This window comes from Pholcus phalangioides, unplaced genomic scaffold, assembly GCF_987345545.1.
Source record: "Pholcus phalangioides strain wild (caught in Gottingen) unplaced genomic scaffold, Ppha-v1.0 ptg000007l_1, whole genome shotgun sequence".
Taxonomy (NCBI): Eukaryota; Metazoa; Arthropoda; class Arachnida; order Araneae; family Pholcidae; genus Pholcus; species Pholcus phalangioides.
In genome coordinates this window covers 63,193,972-63,220,010 of record NW_028301600.1, presented here as the reverse complement: position 1 = coordinate 63,220,010, position 26,039 = coordinate 63,193,972, and the positions used below count along the sequence as shown (strand labels likewise).

At 34.9% G+C, this 26,039-nt stretch overlaps 1 protein-coding gene across 4 annotated transcripts in view; it reads left to right on the top strand.

The window, feature by feature from the left end:
- Positions 1-26,039, top strand: part of LOC149085611 (phosphatase and actin regulator 2-like) — a 66,304-nt gene that overhangs the window by 15,953 nt on the left and 24,312 nt on the right. For 2 of the 4 annotated variants that reach the window (XM_089233750.1, XM_089233752.1), the window contains 2 exons: positions 14,742-14,855; positions 24,259-24,438. In XM_089233750.1, the coding sequence (XP_089089876.1) occupies positions 14,742-14,855; positions 24,259-24,438 (294 nt within the window). Of the gene's footprint in view, positions 1-1,948; positions 2,022-14,741; positions 14,856-24,258; positions 24,439-26,039 lie in introns of those variants that run through there. The other 2 variants (XM_089233753.1, XM_089233751.1) reach the window with 2 other exon arrangements.

Below are 26,039 nucleotides of genomic sequence, written 5' to 3'. Positions count from 1 at the left end.
CACAGCTTTTAGGGTTTTAAAAGTTAATTTTTTGGCTGCTGGGAGGCTTATTCAGAGCTGCAGCTTATTAAATTTTTTTTTCTCCTAGCATTTTTCATTTCTTACTGAGTATTGATTAGCTCTTACTCTGTAGTAACAATGGCAGGACGATGACTGTTTGCAAATATTATCTCCTCCAATGCCTGGACATTCACATTTGTACTTTACTGCTAAGGTTGGAGACAAAATTTTTCTGGAGTGGAGATTAAACTAGTATATTATCTGGGAGGGACTAAATTTTTAAATTTAACTGAATGGATTCATGTATATCAAGTTTCAACATTGAAACATACTTCAATGTTTTGTTCACATCAGCAAGATATGGTATGAATAGAGAAAAAAAAAGTTTAAAACTAGAAAAATTAGAATTTTTGTCTCTCTCTAAGCTTGTTGAAAGATTTAACTTATCTACTTTGCCTGAAAGCATGGTAGGAGATTTTTTTTTAAAATAGAAAACCAGTAATCTTCAGGAGATATCTTTCATATTACTACGGTTTCCAGAATTTACTTTTTGAAATTCCAAAATACAGTACATAGAAAAAGCTTTTTAGTCTCTTTACTTATATCCATGAGCTGTCTCCTTATCTACAAAATCTATACCAAGTGTAGTCTGGCATTACATGCAAATGATGTTGGCATATAATTCTGGGAGTTATCGCCACTTGCTAAATGTCTGCAATCAGGACTATTGGGTCACTTTGTGGGTCGCAGACAACCTGTTGGTTTTCCCTTTCCATGATTTGTGTAGATCTTCCAGATCCTTTATGTTATTAGCGTGTATTTCTATTCTCTGCCTTAAACAATGTGCTATAGTAACAGCTGCATGATCGGTATTGTATGTGATATGTTAGTAAGGCCTTTTGGTTTCCTGCAGTTATGCAGTGTAATTTTCCCCAAACTCTTCTAACTGCTTGAATTGCTTTCAAACTTTCCTCCAAAGCATTCTTCATTTAGAATCAGAAGCAACTGTGCAAACACAGCAACATAGAGAGAAAGAGAGAGATTTGTGTCAAACTCTTTGCTATTCATACAAAGTGTAGAAGATATTATGTGGAGGTAAATTTCCAGAAGGAAAATTATAAGGTCCTTGCAGGAAATCAAACCACCGTCCCTTTTCTTTTCTTCCTTGGAGTGCATATATGCTGAAAGGGACTGTGCAGTAAACATTCTGATCTAACTCGGCTGATAGCTCATGATAACATTAGCCACCAGATGGTGGGGTATACTTTGCCAAAATTCATCTCTCCGCATTGTATCTAGATCTTCTACACTTTGTAGAGCAACATAAATCAGAATGCATAGCAAGTAAAATATTAATAATGATGGAATAGAGAATAAATAACATTCGTGAGGGACAGTGACTATGATGATCCTTGATTTTGTTACATGTGCAGCTGAATGTGAAACTTGGATAATTATGTCGTATCTACCCACTAATTTGTACACATGTCAGTTTCCATGTAGAAGAAATTTTATTTCTATAATGAGAAATATATGTTTTATTCAATAGGAAAATTTCCAGTTTTCCAGATTGTTATGTTTTACTTTTTTTCAAATGAATGCTAAACAGACAGATACAACCATATAATGTAGCCAGATGCCTACTAGAATCTACTTATGTGATAAATTTGAGTACATAGACATTATTTCCATTTGACTTCAAAGCTTTGTTTTTCATTTAAAAAATGTGTTTAGTGACAATAATTGCATCAAACTGTTCTATATTTCCTTTTACACATCTTTTAAATTCGATAGATAAAATGAATCATTTTTGATAGGAAATCGCATCCTTGTGTGAAAGCAATCTAGCATGTAAGGCCATGCTATGGCAATAACTTATTTTTATAATTTCATGAATTTGATTTTAATCAAAGTATATTAAGCTTTTCATATTGGCTTTTACACAGGCCATTCATTATACTTATGCATGCTTGTCAAAATTGCTGTTTTCTGAAGCTTAGTTTTTGGATTCATCTTTTGAAGTAAGTGTCCTCTTAGCTTAGTTTATATTCCATTGGTTCCTCGGAATCTTTTTTTATCTTCTCCCCCTTTCCTGAAATGTATATAATAAGCAGCATACACAGGAAAAAAATTTGCTGCATTTAATATATTGGTCTAAACATTAGGTTAAGATTCATTGTCATTCTATTGTAAAATTTCTTTTGCTTTCTAATCTATCCATTATTTGGAGAGGTTTGTTGTAGTTCAGAGAAAAAGCAACATAGAGAAAAAAATTACTAGATTAGGTCTGATTCTGAGAATATGAAAAGAGCTGTAATAGGCAAATTCCAGTCATTGTATTGATAAAGTCAATTGTTATTCTACTGATAGTACATGAGCATGCCTCATAATGAACCAAGGCAATATCATGAGCAACTGATGGGAAAAGAAGAAAAATTTTAGGATAGAGAGGATGTCGTTTCCCATACGGTGACATCACAGCAAGTGTTGGGGGAGAGATGCTGATATAGTTACACATACTTAGAGATAATATGAAAAGATGAATGTTCTACACATTGATAGGATGGAACTGCAATGCTAATAAAGGTATCACAATGGGAAGATAAGAACTCTTGCTCATATGGCAGTGTTACATTGTGCAGCATTTTCATTGGGTAATATTTGCCAGCACTTTTTTTTTTTTTTTGACAATTGCTGCAACAAGTCCTTGTTAATCGCTCTTCATTACTTCTGTTGAGCTCTTACCATTAGCATCAGAGACTGCAATAGTATAGAGATATAAAAACTAACTCTCACACTATAATACTAAACAAAAGCAAACCATTCTCTCTGATGAGCCTAAGTACAATCTGTGGAGCCATTGTGGCTGGACCTTCATTTGAAGATACCTCTGGCAACACCATCTCTGTCATCATCATTTGCATGGTATCACATTTCATTCAGGCTCTTGCCTTCTAAAAATTGCAACCACTATGAATAGTCGGTGTAAAATTTGTGACTTCTTGGAACCAAAAGTCATTGGACTTTTAATATTTTCAATATTACGATAGAACCATGTTGAGGCTATCTCCCAATAAGAAATGGCTATTTCCTACATTGCAACAGTTTTATAATGTGGTCCTCTTAGCATGGGATTTTTTTAGGAATCTCCAGGTCAAAACATTTTGCAGGCTTCCTTAGTGCCATCTTAATGCATGGGCCGACCCAGGCATGGCTCAGATGCATAGGAGGGCATCATGATTATCAAATCTGGTACTTTGATTTTTTCCCCCCATGAGTAAGTCAGTGGCGTAGCCAGGTTGTGGTCAATGGGGGAGCGAAATTGTGAAAGGCGCCATTTTTTTGTTCGTGCTTAAGGCGCAAACTTAAAATTATGCATTAGTAGAAAGAACTTTAAATTTCCCAATTTAAAAAAATCAAATTTATTTTGTTTTCAGTTGATATTATTTTTCAAATTAATTTAATTCCCTTTCAATTGTGATTAATGTACTTTAATTTTTTAATTAATTTTAAATTCCAGTTTGTTTTTTACGCATTTATACAATGCGAACACCAAAAACAACTGGGAAGTCACCCTAAAAGGTAGTTTGAAAAAAATTCAGATGAAAATATAAAAAATGATTGGAGAATAAAATAGAAAGGAAGAAATATTTTTTCTCCCCCTAAAATTATCCCAAGTTATGAAAGTACAGAGAAATCTTCATGCTTCCATTTAATTGCTTTCATCATTTTACACTGTTATCGTAAGCACACATCACTTATACACTACTACTACTCAATCGTGCATGTACTTCCAAGACATTATGGAATTTCTAACAAATTAATGCATGACGGAAAGTTTTCTTATATTATGCGTGACCATAACATATATGATGTCATAGTTATGCATGGTTTCAGTTCAAGAAGTTTTGCCCTCTGTCTTCCATATTAGAAGTAAAACTGGCAGATGCCTTAAGTTTCGTGTTATGCAAATACCATGGTGAAAGCCTGCCTGCTCTCTGCGGGAAGGCTTTCCAAACGAAAGATCGGTTAGCATTCATACCTCTCTCTCTCTCTAGAAATTTAAAAAAATAGACTCTTCAGTCAACCGCCACTGTGCCACTAGTGGGGTTCAAACCGGGATGAATCCATCCATCATGATGCCCACACGATCTCAGTCGTTATCCCATACTACTAGATTGCAGACGCACAAGTGGAGGATGGCCTGAATCCAAAAAGGTTTAGGACCCACTGCTTCAAACGAATTAGTGTGCGCCAGAAATTGTGGTATGTTTGTAATGCCACTGCTCATCTTCCAAATCAAAGTGAAAGTGGCAGGTATGTGAATCGATTGAAGTATTTTTTATTATCTAGCGGCTTCCCCCCTTTGGAGATGCTACGTAATGGGAAGTTCTGCTCGAAGTTGAACTTAAAAAAAAAGCATTGCGCATAGTATATGTATATTTCTAGTGAAATAAATTCATGCGATGTGTTTCATAACAAATCAAAGAAGAATGGAAATGTCGAGTGATGAATGGTACAGACTAGGGTTCTCTCAAATTTTTTCCATCCGTGGTGCCCCGTTACTTTAATCAATGGTGCAACGTGGATTTTGGACATTCCTTCAATGATGGGCTTTACTGACAATTATGAGTGCATACTATTACTTTTGTATGGTTCATCTCTTTCCCTGTTATAACTGTATAACCGTGTAATCAATGTCCACGGCTGCCCAACAAAGAATCTCTTTGAAAAATCTTCGGGATGTTCCGCGTTGCCAATAACTAATAAGTTCTTGGATTTTTTCCCTCGTAATTTGACCAGAGGGCCTTCGGGCAAGTGTTGGCAAATCTCACGACGCCATAGAAAGTATCGTAAGCCCTTGGATAAGCGCTAATTGAAAAACACCAGATAATCTTTTAAGAGTAGACTCAACATTTTGTGGACCCTTTTTGTTCTTCTGAAGTAGTATATTATGTATCTTCAGTTATACTTTTAAACTTTCCTCGTAATACATGGGCAATTCCAGGCCTGGTCCAGGTGCCTCAAGTGCAAAAGGGACTTCATGAAAATGAGATCCAGTTTAAATTTTCGAGTGTATGAGAGAGAGAGAGAACTGTTAGGCATTTCTGAACAGGTAAGAAAAGTCCCTTTGATGCTCGTAAGACGGCCCGCGTAGACCATCAATATGTTGTTGTGAGAAATAAACAAATGACGCCCGTATATATAGTGCATTTATATTATTTCGGAAATATTCAACGGATTCTCAAAGTATGTGCTCTTGGCTCATCGCCACCCTTTTTTGAGAGATATCTCAACGTGTTGGTGTATTGATCATTCAGTTCTTTGTAGTGGGTTTTTTTACATAAAGCCAGGGGTTCTCAAACTGTGCACCGTGACACCCTGGTGCCCCTCTAATCTTCGTCAAGGGCACCATGGAGCAGTGACCCTGACAAATGTTTTTCAAAAATATTTTTTGTTAAACAGCTCTAATGAGGAGACAGAGCTCGCGGATAAGCATTGAATAGGGAAAGGGGCACCTCGGGTGGAAAAAGTTAGAGAACCATCTGTGTCAGGCTATTCTGGGCAGTCATGAATAAATTATGACGAAGTCGGGGGGGGGCCACGGGTGCCAGAAGTTTAAGAAACACTGGATTAATTGGAGGGGAGATATACGTGTCATGAGTTAACAAACCCACCGGCCTCATAACTGTTTCCAGGGAATAATTTCTCCCATTCGGCACACAGCTATATATGCATAATGATGAAACAAACAGTGATTCGTAGAAAAGAGAAACTACACCATGAAAAAGACAATGTTTCTGAAAAAGTCACATTTTAACATAAATCATGCACTCACCACAGGGTTGGTAAAAAAAACGGTTTTTTTGAAAAAAACCAAAAAACCGGGTTTTTTTGGTTTAAACCAGGTTTTTTTGGTTTAAACCGGTTTTTTTGTTTTAAATAGTATTGACATTAAAAACAATGAAATTTCTGAAAAATCATTCAAACTTGTAATAATTAACTAAAATAAAATGTTTATTAATGCAATTAACACTATTCCCATGCTAATTAATCAATAAATATTTATTACATTTTAACAAAAACCATTTTGCCATTTAATTATTTTTTGCTTAACTCAATGGATTACTGTGTGTTTGAAAATTCTTTTAATGTTATTATTAATCATATAATATATAAAGGTTTTTCCTCCAGTTACTTTCAGTATACTTAATTACGAAGCTATTTTGCAAAAAGTAATATAAATTAGGTGAATATAATGCATTTAATGAAGCATAAATAATGCAGATTAATTAACGATGATTTACGATATACAGGGTGATTATAACTAAGGTTCTGATTTCAAAATACTGTAAAAAAAGAGCGATTGTCAGAATGACTTGAAAATTGACATGAATATTCCTGAAAAAATTCAATTTTATTTGATAAAGGGGAAAAAATACTTAAAAATGTCAAATTAATGACATCATCCAACACGTGGGAAATTTGTTTGCAGAATGGAAACGATAGCCAGTCATGGGAAAATTATAACTTAATTATAGCATTGCACGAGTCCATAATTCACGGAAACATCACAAAAAAATGAAGTAATTGAACAAATAACTACAACTTACTCAAAAAATGTTAAATATGTTGTCCACCGCGTGTTCTGGCTATGAGGCTGAAAGCACAAATATTCTTGTTCAACAGCAGAATCGGAGTATGCCATGGTCATAATGTGGATGTGCTTGCAATTCAGCTTTATTAAACCAAACGCGTCCCCTTTCCCCCGTTCATATTCCTGAGGAATGAGGAACTTCTAACATATAGGGAATGTGCTGGAGATTACAATTCACCAAAGTTTGCAATCTGACCACTGTTTATAACATTTTGAGGTACCCCCACAGCCAGAAGTTGCAAGGGTTAAGGTGCATGCATCCTGTCAAAATGGGTCTTCAGCAGCTGCTTTGCTGGTATTGCAATGTGCATCTTGATAGAAGTTCTATCCACACACTGATGCTGTGGAAGTACCGAAATGATGTGGTTGCACAAAATAGATTATACTGCTGGCCAAGTACAGCATCATCTACTTGCACATTTTGCACTTTTTTCTTTTGCGAAAGAAACGTCCATTGCTTCAGGAGTATCCATGCAAATTTTCAGGTCATTCCGATCAGTACTTATTGTATAGTTTTGGAATCAAAACTTCAAATTATAATCACCATGTTTATTATGATGATTAAGCTGATTATTTTTCGTAAATCTGTTACTACTATACAGTAGAACCTTGATTAACTGGGCTTAACAGTGTGTGTGTGTGAAATTATAAAAAAAACAACTATTAAATATATTAAGACTGGGAGATATACAGTAGGAGATGTGCTACTTCTTATGGGAATGAAAATGTATGTGAGGTAATGTAACAACTAGTACACTAGTCTTTGTCCTTTAAGGACAGCTGGTGTATTTATTGGATTATAGGACCACTTGCCCCTAGCATGATGGTATCACTACTGTAGCTGCTTCTTTGTGAAGGGAAAAAGAAACCCTGTGAGATAATACACCACTACATTTAGATGTGTGATGCAATCCTTATTCATGAATTTGCTAAAGATAGAGCATCAGAATGTAGCCAAAGGTTAGAAAATGTTGTAAGAATGAGAAATTTTGGCTTTTATATATAACTTTAAATGACTAAGATACTTCATATGAAAAATATATATATATTCTGGCCACTTTTATGAGACTTTTTGAAAAAAAACCACTTATAAAATCTTATGTCATTTAAAGATATACCGTCAGAATGTACCCCAAGGATATAAAATGAGGTAAAAATGAAACATTTTGGCTAATAATGAACAAATATGATATTTTTCAGGGGAAAAAATGATATTTAGGCCACTTTTATCTGATTTTTTGAAAAAAACCAAAGTGGTTTTTTTAAAAAAACCAGTTGGTTAAAACCAAGGTTTAAACCATGGTTTAAACCAACGTGGTTTAAACCAAACAACCCTGACTCACCATATAATATAGTACAATATATTGTCGTATAAATATAGAAGACTATAATTTCCTCTCCCATTCTCTACACATCAGAGCGCTATTGACCCAAGATTATAGGTTTTTTATTTACCCACCTTTAGGAAAAACTCTTCCAGAACCCCCTTTTTTTGCCCCAAAATCTTGGGTTTTTTAGAGCTCAAAAGCTCATAGCTGTTTTCCACCTTTTCCTAGTCTTTGACACTACCCTATACACAAGCTAGTATCTCTTGCCAAGGCACCTGCAGATAATGTGGCATTTCTAGGTGCTATGAATATAGCTAAGTTCCCCATACATAAAGTGGTATTTCTAAGCGCTCAAGCTCTTCCTAAGATGCCCAAAGAAAAGGCGATACTTCTTGGAGCTTGAATCCTAGCCATTACTTCACAGGTTCAGTGGCCCGTCCACAATAGGTTTCCATGCCTAATTTATTCAAAAGGCGCCTTAGTCAATGCTCTTGGTGGCCCTTCAGAACAGAATGAGCATTTCGTGAACTCCATATCCTCATACCTATAAAAGGTATTTGTAGGAGCTCTACCGAGAACGACCAATAGCAAGAGGAAAAAGTTAGAGCTACAAGCGGGCAAGATTCTGCCTTTAATAAAGGTGGGGAACAGAGGCTGATATGAACATGCTTCCAGGTGAAGAGCTTGAGAGCAATTGTCAAAAATAGTAATGAAAAAAACCTCCACTTTCTTTTTTTCCATCTCTTACGGATTAGTACGAATCCAATCACACTGTGAAACTGCAAGAGGCGCAAATGTCGATTTTTTTTTTTTACTCAGTGAAGGTAGAAAATGAAAAAGTGAATATTTTTCAAGTTTCTTTTTAAAGATCAAAAGACATTTAGAAAAATAGGCGCCAATGTAGGCAAAATTTCGATTGGGGGAGCAATCGCTCTCTCTGCTCCCCCCCCCCCCTGGCTACGCCACTGGAGTAAGTATATAAACTGGCAGGCTAGGAATTCCAGTCAGTTACAGGCCTTTGATCAACACTTGCCCAGGTAGCCCATGGTGGTCCTGGGCTCCCTACATTGATTTTATAGTAAATTTATAGTTTAAGAAATTTAATGAAAATAATGTTGATCCCCTACAGGCCAGAGATTTGTCCCACACCAAACATTTATGGATGCTAAGAAGTTATCCTGTATGTCATTGTGCACAACTGTAACTGAGGAATTGTGGAAATGTGTATGATCTGCATGGAATAGCATTCACAGACAGCTGTCTAAAATTTGCATTGGTTATCACCAATCTTTTCTCTAAACTGCATGCATGTGCAGCTGTGCACACAAAATCTCAAAATTTACTATTAGTCAGTGTTTGCCAATATGCATCAAAATTCATTTTTACACCTACCAATTTTTTAAAAGAAGAAAATACTTATTTAAATTTAAGGTTTATTTTTTGGAATTTTTGAAAATATATATTTCTGTGTGAAAAGAAATTACAATAAATGTGTGGGGAAAAAATACTTCTCTTTTTACAAGAATACCCCTCAGAGTTTAGGAGATTAATGAAATTACTCTTCACAATTACTTTTTCAGATAGCCTATAGAAAAATCAGGTCTGCACGGGTAAAGAAAAAAATTAGAGGAAATGAGATAGTTATCACCACATGCCATGTGCAATAATTTAAACTTTCTAAATATGGGTACACACAGAATACTAAATTTATTATCTAAAAAATCTGTTCTTCTCATCTTAGTTTTGAAATTTTATTCACTTATACTAGGGCTGGTTAGACTAATTAATCAATTGTGAATCACTCTTAAACATTTTAGTTGAATTAATCAACTTGACCAATCCAAATAAAATTCATTAAAAGTTTACAAACTTTATTTGTGATAAAACCAATTAGATCTTTTGAATTATATTTCAAAACATAACATTTTAGCTATGTTGCCATATCTCTAAGAATAGTACATTTTAAAGTAATGCACATTTGCGTTGAAATAGTGAAATCATGATATAAAAATATTAAAGTTAGCTTTTTCAAAAAACTTGGAAAAATGAAAATGTTCACAAAAACTGTGAGATAAGTGAATGACGGGCCCCCGTATCTCCGCCCATGCAAGAGGAACAAAAATTGCAATGGAACATGGTGTTGCAAACCACATTCAGAGGGTGAAAATCGCAAAAAATGCATGTAGGTTTCGACATCACGCTAGAACAACAAAAAGTACAATAATAACTACACAAAGATTTATTTGATTAATTATTACAAGAGTTGTTGGAAGTGGCGGCTGCTGATGTCATTGCACAGTCTATAATGACATAAAAATTATTCCCGGACGTGCTCGAAGATACCAGGTATGCATTTGATGTCTGCCACAGCAACGACAATCCGCGTTATGAGATCCTCTGGTGTATCCAGATGCGTCGCATAAACGAGTGATTTAAGGTGACCCCATTGGAACCCACAAACGCATTCAGCAATCAACTGACATCCACCTTGTGTCTCCTCTGGAGTCAGAGCCTGCATGCCTTTTTGTGATTTTCACCCTCTCAATGTGGTTTGCACTAGCAATTTTTGTTCCTCTTGATGCCTACTGACAACCCTCTGAATTTGTCAGTCCATTAACAAAACACCCTGTATATTCAAATTACAACATAGCACAACAAAAATAAAATTTCAAACTGAAAAAATACAATTATGAAGAAATTTTGAAGTGATGAGTTGAATATATTCACAGCCAGCTCTAGATTCTTCATTGGGGGGGGGGGGGGGGACACCACAGAGACTGGCAATATAACATATCCATAGACCCCTGATGGAGAAATCCTATTCTAGTCATTTTTCTGTGAAAATATGTACCTTTGACGTGCTCTCCTGGGTCTGTCGGGTATCACGAACTGCCGATTTGTGCCAGATTCCAATTTTCATGATCTTTCAATATTGCCATGTAAATTGTATTGATCTTGAAGCTGATTGGCTCCTGTGGCCACGTGTGACCGGGAATTTTCCTTTAGATACAAGTTGTGTGCTGTGAACATTCGCTACTTCTTTTCCTCTTGTGCTCTTTTCTAGTTATGATCTGAGTGAAAGCAAAGTGTTTTGAGCACTTCCTGATCCTTTGGATGTTGAAATGGATAGAACGCAGTAAATCTTGCCTTGGTGGTTGCCTCGTCATTCTTGCTGGGATGATCAAATGGATATAATTTCCTCGCTAATAATCTTTCTGATGCCTTCATTGTGATCGTGACTTGCTTGTGTCTATAATCAAAACTTCTAATGGTCTTGCATTTGCTGGTTTCTGGAACTAATTGTGGATTGATTCGACAATGCTCTCTTTCCTCCTAAAGATTTCTGTTTTCCCTGTGGTATCCGTGGAAATGTGATGCAGATCAGCGTTGATTTCCTAGCCAATTGATGTGACTGTGGTGTCATGGAAAAATGGTTCCAGTGTGGGAAGGAACTTCCTGATATGTTCTAGTCGGATTGATGTCAATCGGGTGAGATCAGTCAAATTTACTATCTGTGATAAACTTGTGATATCTTATTAATGGTGACTCTAAAATTACTATATTGTGTTATTTTGGTTATAGAAAGAAAATTTTAACTGTTGATGTAACTTAAATTAACTTTTTAATAAATGTTCAACTGGAAATTTTTGTGTTACATTATTCTTTATTGCCGTCAGCTGACAATCTAACATGGGGAAACAAAGTTAAATCGGGAGCATTGCAGCAGAAGGCAAGATGTTTCTGAGAGTATTTTCACAAACATTTAACTCCCTTTGTCTCAACCCCCCAATGAAAAACAAAGAGCTGGTTATGAATATTGAACTCATCATTTTTCAAAATTTCTTCGTAATTGTATTTTTCTGTTCAAAATTTTACTTCTGTTGTATTCTTTCTCTCAGCATTTATGTTATATTGCAATTTGAATATATACAGTTTCACCACAAAAGTTTAGACACTAGTTGAGATCACATAGTATCTCAAAACTACTAATTGCAAAACCACAAATTAATTACCACTTATTAGGGTGAACATTTACTTTATTTTCAAAGTAATAAAATTAGACTATACAAACTCTTTATAGACAACATAATTACAAAACAAACAAAAATAGCACACAAAAAGTTGATGCAAAAGTTTAGACAGTCAAATTTGCAGCAAAGTAAAAATTGTCAAAAATTTAGTTTGATGTCCCTTCTCCTTAATAAGTTAGTTTATGTATATTTTCACCACAGAAATTTAATTTTGCATTTTCTCTGGCTTAATGTTATGCCAATAACTGTCAAAAAAGCTCTGAGATCTTCTACAGACGAATACTATCAATTATTTTCATAAATCTCTCGACAAAATGCCTCAAAGATTCTCAATAGATTTGAAATTGGGACCACATGCTGCTCGGTAGAAACTGTGATATTTTGCTCATTAAACTATAGGCCTTTGCACAACCTGCCTGTAATATCTTGCTACTACTACTACTAAACCACACATGCACCTCGTCCATATTCCTCTGCGGTACCTCTAACGAATTGGTACATGCAGGAATGTGAGTGTAGTGAAACCTGACGGGAGGTTTGTTTTTGTGTAATGCTTGTTATGTGTAGTGCTGCCATCTGCCAACAGTTTTTCTAACTATGAGTGAAGTGTAATGATTGGATAATTTATCGTTGTAGGCCTGTTGCTCTCTGTGGTGAGACTTTTTAATGGGGAGATCGGCTCACATTTGCGCCTCGAAAATGGGAACCACAGGAAATCAACTTCAGCCGACCACCTTTGTAGCGACGGTGGGGTTCAAACCTGAATCCTTGTGATGCGGCAATATCTTGCTGAAACTGCCACTGGGGACCAGCTGGAGGTTCATCAGATAGTAATAGATCATGTTCTAGTGTCTCTGTAATGCTGAATATTTTGGCGGAGAAATGTACTTTCGTTTGAAGTTTAGCATATAACTATCCATTAGAAAAATGACACGTCACAAAATTTTAAAACCTTATAACTCACTTAATATTTGTCCGATCCAAAAATGGAAAGCACTTTTCATATTAGTTTTTCACAAGGAGTCACGTGTGAATTATTGGGTGGTCTATAGTTACCATACTGTATATTTCATTTGCCTTTGGTGCTGATATTGGTATGTTATGATGAATATTAATCATAATATCTGGTACTTCATTTATTCTGTTCCAATATATTTCTGCTTGGATATATATTTATATATATTCTTTCTAATAAAGATCAATATTGTAACTCACACACACCTTTGTTGATGTTACAGCTTCTTGTATACTATTTCTATAGTATTTGTGTTTCTATACTATTTGTGTATACTTCTATCTATACTATTTGTGATAGTAAAAATTAGGGCTGGACAAATCACAAAATACTCTAGGTAGCACAAAAAAATTTTTTAGCAACAAAAACTTTTTACCTAGAGAAAAAGGTTCAAAATAATGTTCCTTTTGACTTTTTCGGGTCATAGTGAGCCGCTTTCATGTTAGGAGATATGCTGCTCCACATTTCAAACATTTTGTGCTGCTCTCAGCATGCAATTTAGTAACTACACAAAGCAAAATTTTAGGTGCCAATAGTAATTTTTTAGTTGCCATGGCGACCTGGCGCATGGGATTTGTCCAGCCCAGGTATAAATAATTTACTTTTGGAAAAACACAAAGGATTCTACAATGTGCATTAGATGTGTTTACAATATTCATACTATTTTCAACATATTTGTAATGAAATCAATAAAGTGCATCATTGTAAATGTGCAGATAAACTTCTATAACTTGAATTTTTTATACCTCAAAATAATATCAGTGTCTGAAGGGGGTTAATGATATCAAAGTCTGACTGTGTTTCAAACAAAATCACTATTTTTATTGTTACATTTTAATTACCACATAACTTGGGATAAGAGCCATAATGGCAATTGTTTTCAGCATTGTAAATTGTGTAAAGCTTATGGCACATATGTTAGTTTTTATTTTTTGGAAAAGACTAATTTTTCTCTGTTATGATACATGTCTGGTCCATACTTTTCAAAAGTGATAGCAATACCCAAATGATAACATTATCCGTGATTCCAATGAGCTGAGTATTTTTTTCTCATTTATTTCTCTTGTAATAAGACTGTTTATTAACACTTGAGAACATCTAATGCACTATTATCATCGTTTAACTACATATACTTTTCAAAATCAAATCACTCTTTTGTTGATTAATATCAACATTGTTAACAATTTTTAACAAAATTGTTAACAAAATCAACATTGTTAAACAATTTTAGGGTTTCTGTGACTTTATCTCAAGGGGTTTGACTGCATGTAGAATTCATAATAATAATTTAAAACATTTTCTTACAGATACAGTCAGACCTTTGTGTAACACAACCCCACCTATAACATCAATTTTTTAGGACCCCTGCCACCATAAATAGCAAATTTGACTTCCTTGTTATCAAGTTACACTGCTTATGTAGTCATTTTTATTCAGTCCTTAGAGATTCAGATGTTATACTGATGTCTGGCTGTGACATTATGGGAAACAAATATCATATTAAAGTGTTGTTTTATCATGTAATTATTCTGCTCACATGCTAATGCAGAGTTAAAATTAAGCTCAAAAATATTTTTGTGTGTTTTTTCATTGGGGTGCTTATTTTGAGAAATGTTGTAAATTACAGTTATTACTGGCTACATTAATTAGTAATATAAAATGTGTAACAGTATATTCTAAGTTTTTAACTCTCTGTTATGTTGTTTCAGTATTAGAAAGGAAGATTTCAATGCGTGCTACCAAAGAAGAACTCATAAAGAGAGGTGTCCTTCTGCCAGATTATGATTCTATGATTCAAGGTTCCAGGGTTGCATCGGCAGAAAGTAAATTACTTTATTGCATTACTTTAAAAGATATATTCTTCAATGTTCTATTTGTTTATTTGCATGTACATGTCATCGGCGAATTGGAAAAATATGGCTTATTGCATGTGCCATGCAATAGAATGCCATGGTTTTGTAATATTCTCCGCAAATTGGAAAATTGTTTATCACTTTCCAATCAGCCTGATACTTTTAGGCATATTTCCATGAGCCTATAAACCTTTAGGTTGATTAGAAAATTTTTAGTTGTTTGCTCAAACATCTTGGTTACATCCAGGCTTATTGTAATAAACCTTATCTCAAAGTAGGTTAAATGTTTTATGAAGCCATTAGAAGAGTACCATAATAGTACAGTCATAGAAAAAGAGAAAAGGCGGGTGTTTTTTTTTTTCAATTTTGGTCCCAATCAACTAATATTTATACTGTAATCTGGAGCTACTACCGTAATCTTTCACCTACAGGGGTGACTTTGCACCACTCCTGAAGAAGGATTCAACATGACCTAAAGACTATTCTAATGAACATTTCCAAACAGTTTTGATTCTGCTCAACAAAAGACGTTATCTTTTTTGCTTTTCTAACACTCTGAGCCAATTGCAACCACAGATTTCATTGTAAATGTTGTTTGTCTTTATGGGTTGCTCTCACTTCCCCAATTTTGTTTAAACAGTTTATAGAAACACCCATGTTGCCTTAGGGATATTTACCACTGATAGAATTGGGTTCAAATTCTTTCTCTCTAAAGAAAGTGCTTCTAGAGTACAGAACTCTAGGACCCCATAATTATGGTTTTCGAGTGAGAGGTTTTTCTAGCCTGTCTCAGGAATTTTTGAAGATTTCCCATCCCTGGAATCCCAAACATTTGGATGGAAAATCAGGAGAATTACATTTCCAACCCATGTATATGACTCATAATGTGAAATTTGAAAAAAGAAATGCTTGCAGATGTCCTCTGAAAATTTTAGAATCCCTTTCCCCAGACCCTTATCTCTCTTTTCTCATTTTCTTTCTTGCTTTGTTAGTTTTGGTTTTTTTTTACCAAGATTGCAAGATGCATTCTACAGTAATTTCAGTTTGAATCAGACGAGGCAACCTCTATAGTTAAGTTGGAATATAACAGGCCCTATATAGGAACATATAGGACAGCCCCAGTTCCATAATGGGTAACCTACCATAATAAAATATTACACTCCCTTTTTCTGTAAATAAGTGTCATCAAATGGAGCCCTTGTCAATCTCAAGGATAGCTGAGAAAGCAGATCAAGTCTTGCATTTTCTTCCTCTAATGGTGGCATTGTCCAGTAATGATGACTCAAGTACAATCATTGAAAAGGCAGTTGATAGCTATCAGTATTTCAGCGTCGTTCACCATTGATTCCTCCCCCCCCCCTTTCCCGAAATATTATCTCTTCCAATCGAAAAAATATAATACAGATGTGGAATAGTTGGGACAGCACTGAAAACCACTTTTCCATGCATAGAATAAGTTATAGCTACACTATGGACATTGATTCTTAAAGCATAAGCATTGAGCATATGACTTGAAATGAGAAAAAATTGACAATTTTTTGAAATTATATAAAAATTTCTACCCATAGTTATTCAAGATTTTAAAGTACAGTGCTCTACGTAAGTCTTTTTTTTTATTGCTTTTAATTTTATTTTTTTATCAATTAAAACTAACATTCCTAAAGCTGGTCACTTATGACAAAAAAAGAGTGGGCTACAGAGGTATTAGAAGCATATTCAACTGCTTATATCACTGTTTCTCAAAGTGTGTATTGTGGTGAGCTGGAGATATTGGTTTGTGGGCCTATTTTTTTTCTTTGAAGTGGTTCTTTCAGACCTGCCATCTCTCCGGATTTTTCGCCCTTCCTCAGGCTCTCCAGATTTGTTAAAAATTTCCCCAGATTTTAGCAGAAAATTAGATAAGATATAAATTAGAGAATAAATAGATTTGGAAGAAAATTTTTGTCAATTTATTTTAGATAAAATTTTAGGTTTTCCCTGAGCTTTCACAATGTCATGAAATCAATGATTCTCAAAACCAACCTATTTGGTTGAAGATATCACTTCTGTCGAGTAGCCATCAAAAAATGTCTTGGTGACTGCATTTAAACAAACTGGCAGTGAGGTGACTTTATTTACCTAGCATTTATTGGCAACCGTTTATCAGGGCATGTTCTTGGTATCTGACATCCAAGGTTGCTAGAATATATAGGGCTGACATTCCTGTAATTATTGTTGTATTCTATTAACAACCATGTGGCAAACACAATAACAAAGAGAGATTTATCCTACACCACAAGATATGTGATACCACCAGAGCTTTTTTCGTCAGCAGCCTTATATATTTTGAAGTTTTTTTGTTTTCTCTGATCAAATGTCTTCAAAAAGAAAATAGACAACTGCTTTTGAGAGTTCATATACGCAGGAATACCCATCACTGATAGCATCCACGATGATCATATTCTGCTCAGAGGCACCTGCCAGGGGTGGGGGTTACTTTTTCCTCAATCGATTAAAAAAAATTCTAAAAAAAAATTATCGGGAAATTTTTTGATCAGGTCTGCAGGGAAGAGGGTACCCCCTCCTTGGGAGAATCTCCAGATTTCTGGATTCTAAAAGTTGGCACGTCTGTGTATAGGTTCTTATCATGGCAATAAAATCACAAATATATATGACATGCAAAAGTATGTTTGCCAGATCAGATTTTCAAGTGAATTGCGGGATTTTTATGAGAAAATTGCAGGATTTTCACCTTTTGAAGGTTGGCAGGTCTGTTCTTTTATATAGGGAAAAAATCCATCAAACTATTCTGGGAAGCTGCTGATGAACCATAAATTGGGCGTGTGACAAAAGTTTGAAAATCATTGGCTTATATTATTAGTACTTAGAGCAGTGGTTCTCAACCTTTTTTGACTCACGGAGCCCTTTTAAGTTAAAAAATTCTATGGTGGAGCCCCGTAGGCCAACTTTTTAATTATTCATCAAGGTCCCTGATTTATTTTTACTACTTAAAAATATTTATAATTATTTTTGTTAATTTTACTGTTTTTTTATGTTTATTTTCCTCAAGCGACCGCAGAGCCCCTAGAGAGTGCACAAGGAGCACCGGTTGAGAACCGCTGACTTAGAACTTTAAACAATAAGAGAGGCTAATATTATTGTACAAGGTTGAATATTCAAGTTCATATCCTGTAGTGCAGTGTTTCTCAACCTTTCTGGAAACAAGGACCAGTAAAATGTCTGAAACAATTTGACGAATCCCTTGTGTCCCGTATTACTTGACATACCAGTAATTTTCATTGTTCTGATTTTTTTATACATTTGTCCCGTTTTTTCAACCACACTCATATGAATTAGTTAATTGCTAAAGTCGTAATACACACACACGGCATTTTCAAAATATACAAATACAAATACAACGCCACAACAGGCAAATTGCCCAACGAGGTGGCTGACTTCATGGATCCCCGAGCCATTTTTTGGAGGCCCCACCTACTACTGCTACACCACACATGCACCCCGCCCGCGGAACCCCCCAACAAACCCCAACGAATCGGTACCTGCGGGAATGTGCGTGTACGTGTAGTGCAACCTGACGTAAAGTTTGTTTCTGTGTAATGCTTGTTATGTGTAGTGCTGTCATCTGCCCCCAGTTTTTCTAACTATGAGTGAAGTGTTATGGTTGAATGATTTACCGTTGTAGGACTGTTGCTCTCTGTGGCGAGACTTTTTAACGGGGAGATCGGCTCGCATTTGCGCCTTGAAGTTGGGAACCACAGAAAACCAACTTCAGCCGACCACCACTGTGGGGTTCGAACCCGGATCCTCGCATCACGAGTCCGGCACTATAACCACTCGACCACCACAGCGGCCTATAATACATATAAAATGTATTATAGAATGATAATTATAGAAAAAATTGTAAATATTCATTTAACATATCTGTCAGGTTTAACGGTTTTTTTTTTGCAATGTTTCAATAATTTTAATTTGCGATCAGGGATTTTGCCTACTTCTGGAAATTTTTTTCGATGACAATTGTAGATGTCCCGTATTTTACGAATTATTATTTAAGATCCCAGTTTACCATATTTTTCGTAATAAAATATGATCATCAGAACATTTAAATATTTTTTTCATGAAATACTGAAAATGTGTGTTTAAACTGTGATATATAGCAGCTCTTTATTTCCATACCCTTCAGCAATTATAGCAATAACTAGCAAATTGCATTTAAAGCAATAAATTGAATTTTTTTGCAAAATTTAGTGATATCTGGTATTAAAGATTCCCAGCAATTCCCTGCATTCTCTTTGATGATGTATGGTGAACCTAACCAAATCTACGTATGGAGGTATAATTTTTTATTTGAACCCATACTACTAACGGGTGAATGATTTTATCAAGTCTGCCTGTGGATCAACTATGCTATCCTCGCGGACCATAGGTTGAGAAACAGTGCTGTAGTGTAAAAGAAAACAAGTAATTTGAGGGAAAATAAAATTTGGACAGAGATTAAAGGTAAAACTCAAGGTCACATCTTTCTCGCATCGGAGTAATTGAGCAAATGGAGAAGTTTCTTAGTTTTCTCATGACAAGTTTGCTGTTTATTAATATTCACTTAATTACTATGTCCCCCCCCCTCACAAAAGAGAGGATAATATAGAACTTCAGAACGGGACTTTTTAAAAAAATTCACAATATGAATTTCTAGAAAATTAACATAGTGAGCAAGCATTCTGACCTTAAGGCTCATTCCAGGGAGGGGGTACTACTTTACTCTCAATATTTTACGGAAACTAAGTAAGAAATATGATTTCAGGAATGTTAGAGAATTCCCTTGAATACACTTTCTCGATTCCCAAAGGTTCCAAAATTTGGGGAATTCAGAAACCCAAACCATAATACTCCCTTTGTCCTAATTTTCCTACTTTTGTCGTACTTTCTCAGTTTTGTCCTACTTTTCCTACTTTTTTTATTAAATCCTATCAACAAAATTTGTGTAATTTATTTTAATTGAAGAGGGAATCATCGATATATCGCCAAATATTACAAATGTTGTAGATTGCAATTAATGATTCTGCCAAAGCAAAAATTATATTGTTTTTAAGGTTATATTTGGGGGGTTGTATGTTGACCATTTGTTTATTAATTTTTCATTTGCTTCGTTTAAGGGCTCAACAAGTAGAGTAATCATTAAAAACTTTTGTCTGGATGGAAAAAATAATTTTGTATTTACTATTCCATGGTCTTGGACAGTAACTAACATTCATTATTAAAAATTATGATCCACATTTTGTGAATAGGTGAAACAACAGTTTGCATTACAAAGCAGTTGGATACATAGGCTTATTCTAGGTTTGTAGCATTCGCTTGTCTTCTGTATTTTTGCATGAAGAGGCGTAAACGATATTTACAATGGCTCAGCAGAGAGCTAGAAATTAAAATGCTTCATTTGTCAAAATGATTACATTGACATTGAACAGTAAAATGTAAACAAATCCCTTTAAAAAAGAATGGGCAATGCAGTAAAACCATCTGGTTCACCTTGACTTAATTTACATCGGACCTTGTAATTTACACATTTTGCACTGTGCTTTTGGAAGTGGTCCTCAAAGAGAGTTCTTCAAAAACTTCCGTGTCATCATAATTTGCTATGCATTATTGAAGAGAGTTGACAGACTGGACTGTGAAAGACTCCAAAAAAAGAATGTAACTTATATTGTGAGGAGAGAAAAGAATTATCTGTGGTTGCTAGTATGCTAGTACTCTGGTTTGGCCAAAAATTGTTTTTGTAACCAAGTCATTTCTGTCATTTTGCTTTGGCTGGAGTCAATCTTACAGGATACTAAAATAGTGCTATGAAAAAAAAATTATTTCAAAATTAATAAAAAATTTTAGGGATTTTTTTATTATGCTATGATTATGTTGTCTGACGGGGACCCTCCCCGTCCTACTTTTTAGTCCTGCATTTTCCTACTTTTTCAAATTTTTTGAGTGGGAGCCCTGCATAATGTTTTTACCCCCTTTCAATTTTGGGTGAGGTGCCTCATGTTCACATATCAAATTGTACTTCCATTCTTTTTTTCTCTCTTGACAGAGGGAACCTTGGTGGTAGCTTATTGTGAAGGTGCCATCTCTACAGGTTCAAAAGGGAATTTTTTCCCCCAATCTGTGGGATTGAATCTGTGAACCTGATGCTTGCCTTTATGGTGATAGTCAAGCATCTCACCACTGTATCTCATGCTCAGTGTACATATGCCATTTATTAACTCTTATGACTTGCAAGTCACTAGTAGGGATAGTAATTTTTATAAAGTATGAATGACTGGATATCAAGAAAGATCAATATTAATTTCAGAAAAAAATTTCATATGCCTCTGCATTAATTGAACCTCCAACTTTTCAGTCTTAGCGAGTGCGCTACCATTGCTCTACAAAGGACTGATATTTTTTTCCCTTAGAGCAGGGGTATTCAATGCATAGCCCCTCTGATCTCATATGTTTAATGTAACATAGTAGCCCATGAGCTTCATTAAAATATCGATTGTGGCAGGGTATGGCAATTTAAATCAACTTGATTTAAATCATGATCTAAATTATGATTTAAATCACTTGATTTGGTTAAAAAATAAATGATTTAAATTTCATTTTTCCTTTATTCAACTTTGATGTAATAAAGTAAAAGTAACCTAGTATGATATGCATGTGATTGAAATATGGTAAAGTTCTTGATTTAAAAAAAAAAAAAGAGATGGGGTGGGGAAATAAAGACTGCAACTTAATCCCTAGATACAGTGCAGAAAGATAGCTGCTCTATTTTTAGGTTTTGTGCATGAAAAAATTGCAAAAAAAATATAAGGAGCTGAATTTATACCATATTTTAGGATGTATAAGGAACCCCTGATTTTTTTTGGGTTAAAATTTTGAAAAAAGTTTTCATCAAAGAAAATTTATAAATTCATCATAAAGCCATTTTTATCCTCATCACTTCCATCTGATACATTACAATCAGCTACATCAACTAGTTCATTATGATCATGAGAGTTACTCTCATTGTAAATTGCAAGGAATTTGAGTAATGTGCAATCTATAATACTATTCATGTATAAAATTAACTCCTCTCTCCATTTTTTAGGATACCAGATTTGGCAAAAAGGGGTTCCTTTTACACATTAAAATACAGAAATACAGTAACTGCACTACAGTGCCTCTTGCAATGCATTACAATGAGGCACTAGTGTTCTCCTGATAAAAAACAAATTAGTTTTCTATAAAGCCTTGAATTCTATGCCCTAATTGCTGATTTATAATAATAATAGATGATGTACCAACATTAAATACTGTTAGACTTGAAATTTTAATACAAAAAGTGAAAAAGTCTAGAGTGAGTGTTTTTTTTACCAAAACTCATTAAATCTGAAAGAATAAAAATGTGCAAATTATATTAAGCAAAATCATGCAAGTCGGAAACACATAATAAATGCATCCATCAATTGCACAAGGAACAATCTTGTGAATAGAATGTGTTTTTTATTTAGTTGATGCTGAATGACCCTTTGGTTGTTCTCTCTCTCACACACACACACACGCACGCATACACAAGAAACCTGCATCATATGTGATACTGAGCTGCCACCAGACATTTACTTTGGGGGGGGGGGTGCCCTCATGAATAAAAGCACACTACAAAAAAAATGTTAATCCATGAAGTTAATTTGGGCTCAATGACCTTTCATGTTATATAAACACAAATTTTTTGGTGTGCATTTCTTTGCTTGTAGTTCTTTTGTTTATTGTTCATTTCATATTGTTTGTCAGTTTATTCATTAGTACTCCAAATTAAATCTGAGATATTAGGTGACAAAATATGCATTCCTAATGATCTGTCAGATTTGTTTTAATTACCGTATATACTCGTGTATAAGGCGAGTTTTTCGTGAAAAAAAAGTGGGGGGGGGGTCGGCTTATACTTGGGTCAGTTTTTGATGAGAAAACATCGACCCCCCACAATCAGTAGTAATTTTTGTAGCAGTGTTCGAGAAACCTGCATTATTGGTATGGGATATATTCAAACCCCACAGAACGGATAATGTCAAAGCTGAAGCAAAGAAATCGAAAACATCATTGGCTTTGATACAAGGTGGGCTAACGTTGATTGTACAGCCTTTAGATGTGAGCATCAACAAGCCTTTCAAAGACTATTTGAGGAATTTGTGGATCGAATGTATGAGTTCCGATGATAAAGAAACTACAAAAAGTGGTGCCTTGAAGAAACCTGACATTGTCCTAGTGTGCCAATGGGTACATGAGGCGTGGAATTCTGTTTCAACCGAAATTATCATCCAATCCTTCAAAAAGTGTTGCATCAGCAATGCAATGAACGGAACTGAAGATGATATCCTGTTTGAAAGTGACAATTGTGACAGCCCAGATGAAGATAAAAACGAAGATGCCGCACCCTATGATGATCTGATGGATTATGCTGAGCTTGGAGATTCGGCAGAAATGGACTAAAAAGTTTGAATCATTTTCTATTGTAAATTTCTGTAAGCTGTTCATTTTGCATGAAAATATAAGAATTTTTTTTCTCTGAAACGCACAGCTTTTTTGGGGTTGGCTTATACACGGGTTTTCAATTTATTGCAATTCTGAAGTGAGGGGGTTGGCTTATATACGAGTATATACAGTAATAACAGTCAGTTAATTTAAATTAAAAAAATCAGACTTTTTTTCAAATCCTGATTTCTTTTATACTTTGGATTGTAGCAAGAGTGGTGACAAAGGTTTAAGGTGCCATGGAACAGTGTTTCTCAACCTCTAGGCCGCAGCCCAGTACCAGGCTCTCACACTAGGCTGCGAGTGATTCTCAGTTTCATTCTTCATTAATTTCTCATTAGTTGTGTGTATTGCCAGGCCTTTCACTTACGCAAAAGAGATTTACCAGGCCACTGGCTTCTAAAGGTTGAGAACCACGCCTTAGAGTATGTATGTGTGAATTTTTGTTCCGAAACTTAATCTCAGCTTGGTATCCAGTCATTCTTAATTTGTATTAACAGCAGAGAGTAGCATCGTTTCCTTCTCTCTGATATAAAATTGTTATCTGTATTCATTGCATCAAATCAAGGTTAGAATTGCATGATATGGTCTTAATTGCTACTTCCTATAAAATTTTATCCCTAAAATGTCTTGTGACACTAGCCAAAGCCAGAGCACACTATTTGAGCATTTTTTTTGGCTTATGGGCCAGTGTTTAGAATGAAACCTGTTTATACGTCAATGAGTGGCTATGTAACTTTTCATCCCAAAAGGATGTTCATCAACTTACCACCTTTTTTATTTATTCTGGTACAGTAATGAAACATTAAGAATTCAATTTGAATTTTTCTTACAGCTGTGCCTAAATTAGAGATAGGAGTGCAGCCTAATGGAACAGTGGCTCTAAATAGTATATCCTGTGAATCATCAAGAGGAGAATATTCAAATTTTCCTATAACTTCTTGTCGAAGCGTCTACACTGAATTCAGTGTTTCTCGAAATGATGGTACCATAGCCTATTCTTCAAGTAAATATGGTTTGTAAAGTTTCTAAATATTATTCATGTGTCAAAGTTTTAAAATTGACTATGAAGTTGTATGATGCTCTTATGATACTTTTATATTTAACCTCATGCGTGTGTGTGTGAGGGCTGCCATACACGCATGATTTTTTTTAAGTTAACATTAAATAAATAATTCATAAAGTTAATGAATTAGATATAAAAAGTCTAGCATTTGTATCGGCAGTAACTTATAAAATGTATAGGAAAATAGAATAAGTAACACATCATGCGAATTGAAAACACACCAACCGATCGTATATTAAGTTATATTGCTGTAACATAAGTGCGGTAATATATTCCTCAAGCAGCACATGTTTAAAGAAACCCTTGATTACACAGAGTTAATCAAGGACCCCACCACTATGCAATATTGTGATGCAAGAAATGTGTTTCTTCTTGCCAATAAAAAAACAACCGAAGAACCAACTACACCTCTGACAAGTTGTAGATAGGGTTTTAAGATATCTTCTCTATACCTCTGAGTTGTCATGGAGTCTCTTAATCACATGGAGTATAATGGAGTATCATGGAGTGATTCAGAAAAGATAGGAAAACTTTAAGAGGTGGTAGTACACACAAAAACAAACAATTTTCATCAAAGAATGGATGGTCTAAAATGAAATACAAACATGCTGCACAGGGTGCAACATAGTAAAACCGAGGATACAAGGAGAAAACACAAGAATAACGTATATGTTAAAAAAAGCAATTTTAATGAATAATTTACAATAATTGCTCAAAACAGCCACCGGCAACAGTGATGCAAGAAAAACTTTTTCAGTATTACTAAAGTGCATCATTATCCCATACGTTACAACTGTTGGAATGGTTGCACACTGGAATAACTTCACAGGGCTGGCGTCTGTGCCTTTTATTCACTGTAATGCAGATATGCATATGGTTTCTTCTTCCCCAGGTTACATTTGCATGCATGGTGTTCTTTTTCTCCTGATAAATTTCAACAGACATGTCATTTTAACATTTGCAGAGCACGTTTGCGTTTCATGTTAGACCATGCATTCTTTGATGATAATTGTTTGTATTGGTGTGTAGTATCACCTCGTAAGTTTTCCCATCTTTTCTGAATCACCCTGTATATTCATTATCCTTTCATTCCTCAATTCATTCACATGAATAATTGATTTATCCACCATTATGGGAAATATTATACAAAGTTTTTTTCTGTCTAAAAGTCATGCAAGGGAAAGAGGAAAACCTTCTTCCTATAGTTCTAGAAAATATTAAACCATTCTCAATTGAAAATATTGACTAAAAATATCAAACCACATTCTCGATTGAAAATATCGACTAAAAATATCAAACCATCCTCTACTGAAAATACAAATGAAAAGGCCACAACAGGCATAATGCCCAATGAGGTGGCCTGTTAGAAAAAAGATGCCCATAAATAATATCGGCGTATTTACCACTGAAAATAGCAAACCAACCCTGATTGGAAAATAGCAAACCAACCCTGATTGGAAAATAGCAAACCAACCCTGATTGGAAAATATCAAACTATTCTCGACCGAAAACATCAGCTCGTTCTTGACTGAAATATCAGCCCATTCTCG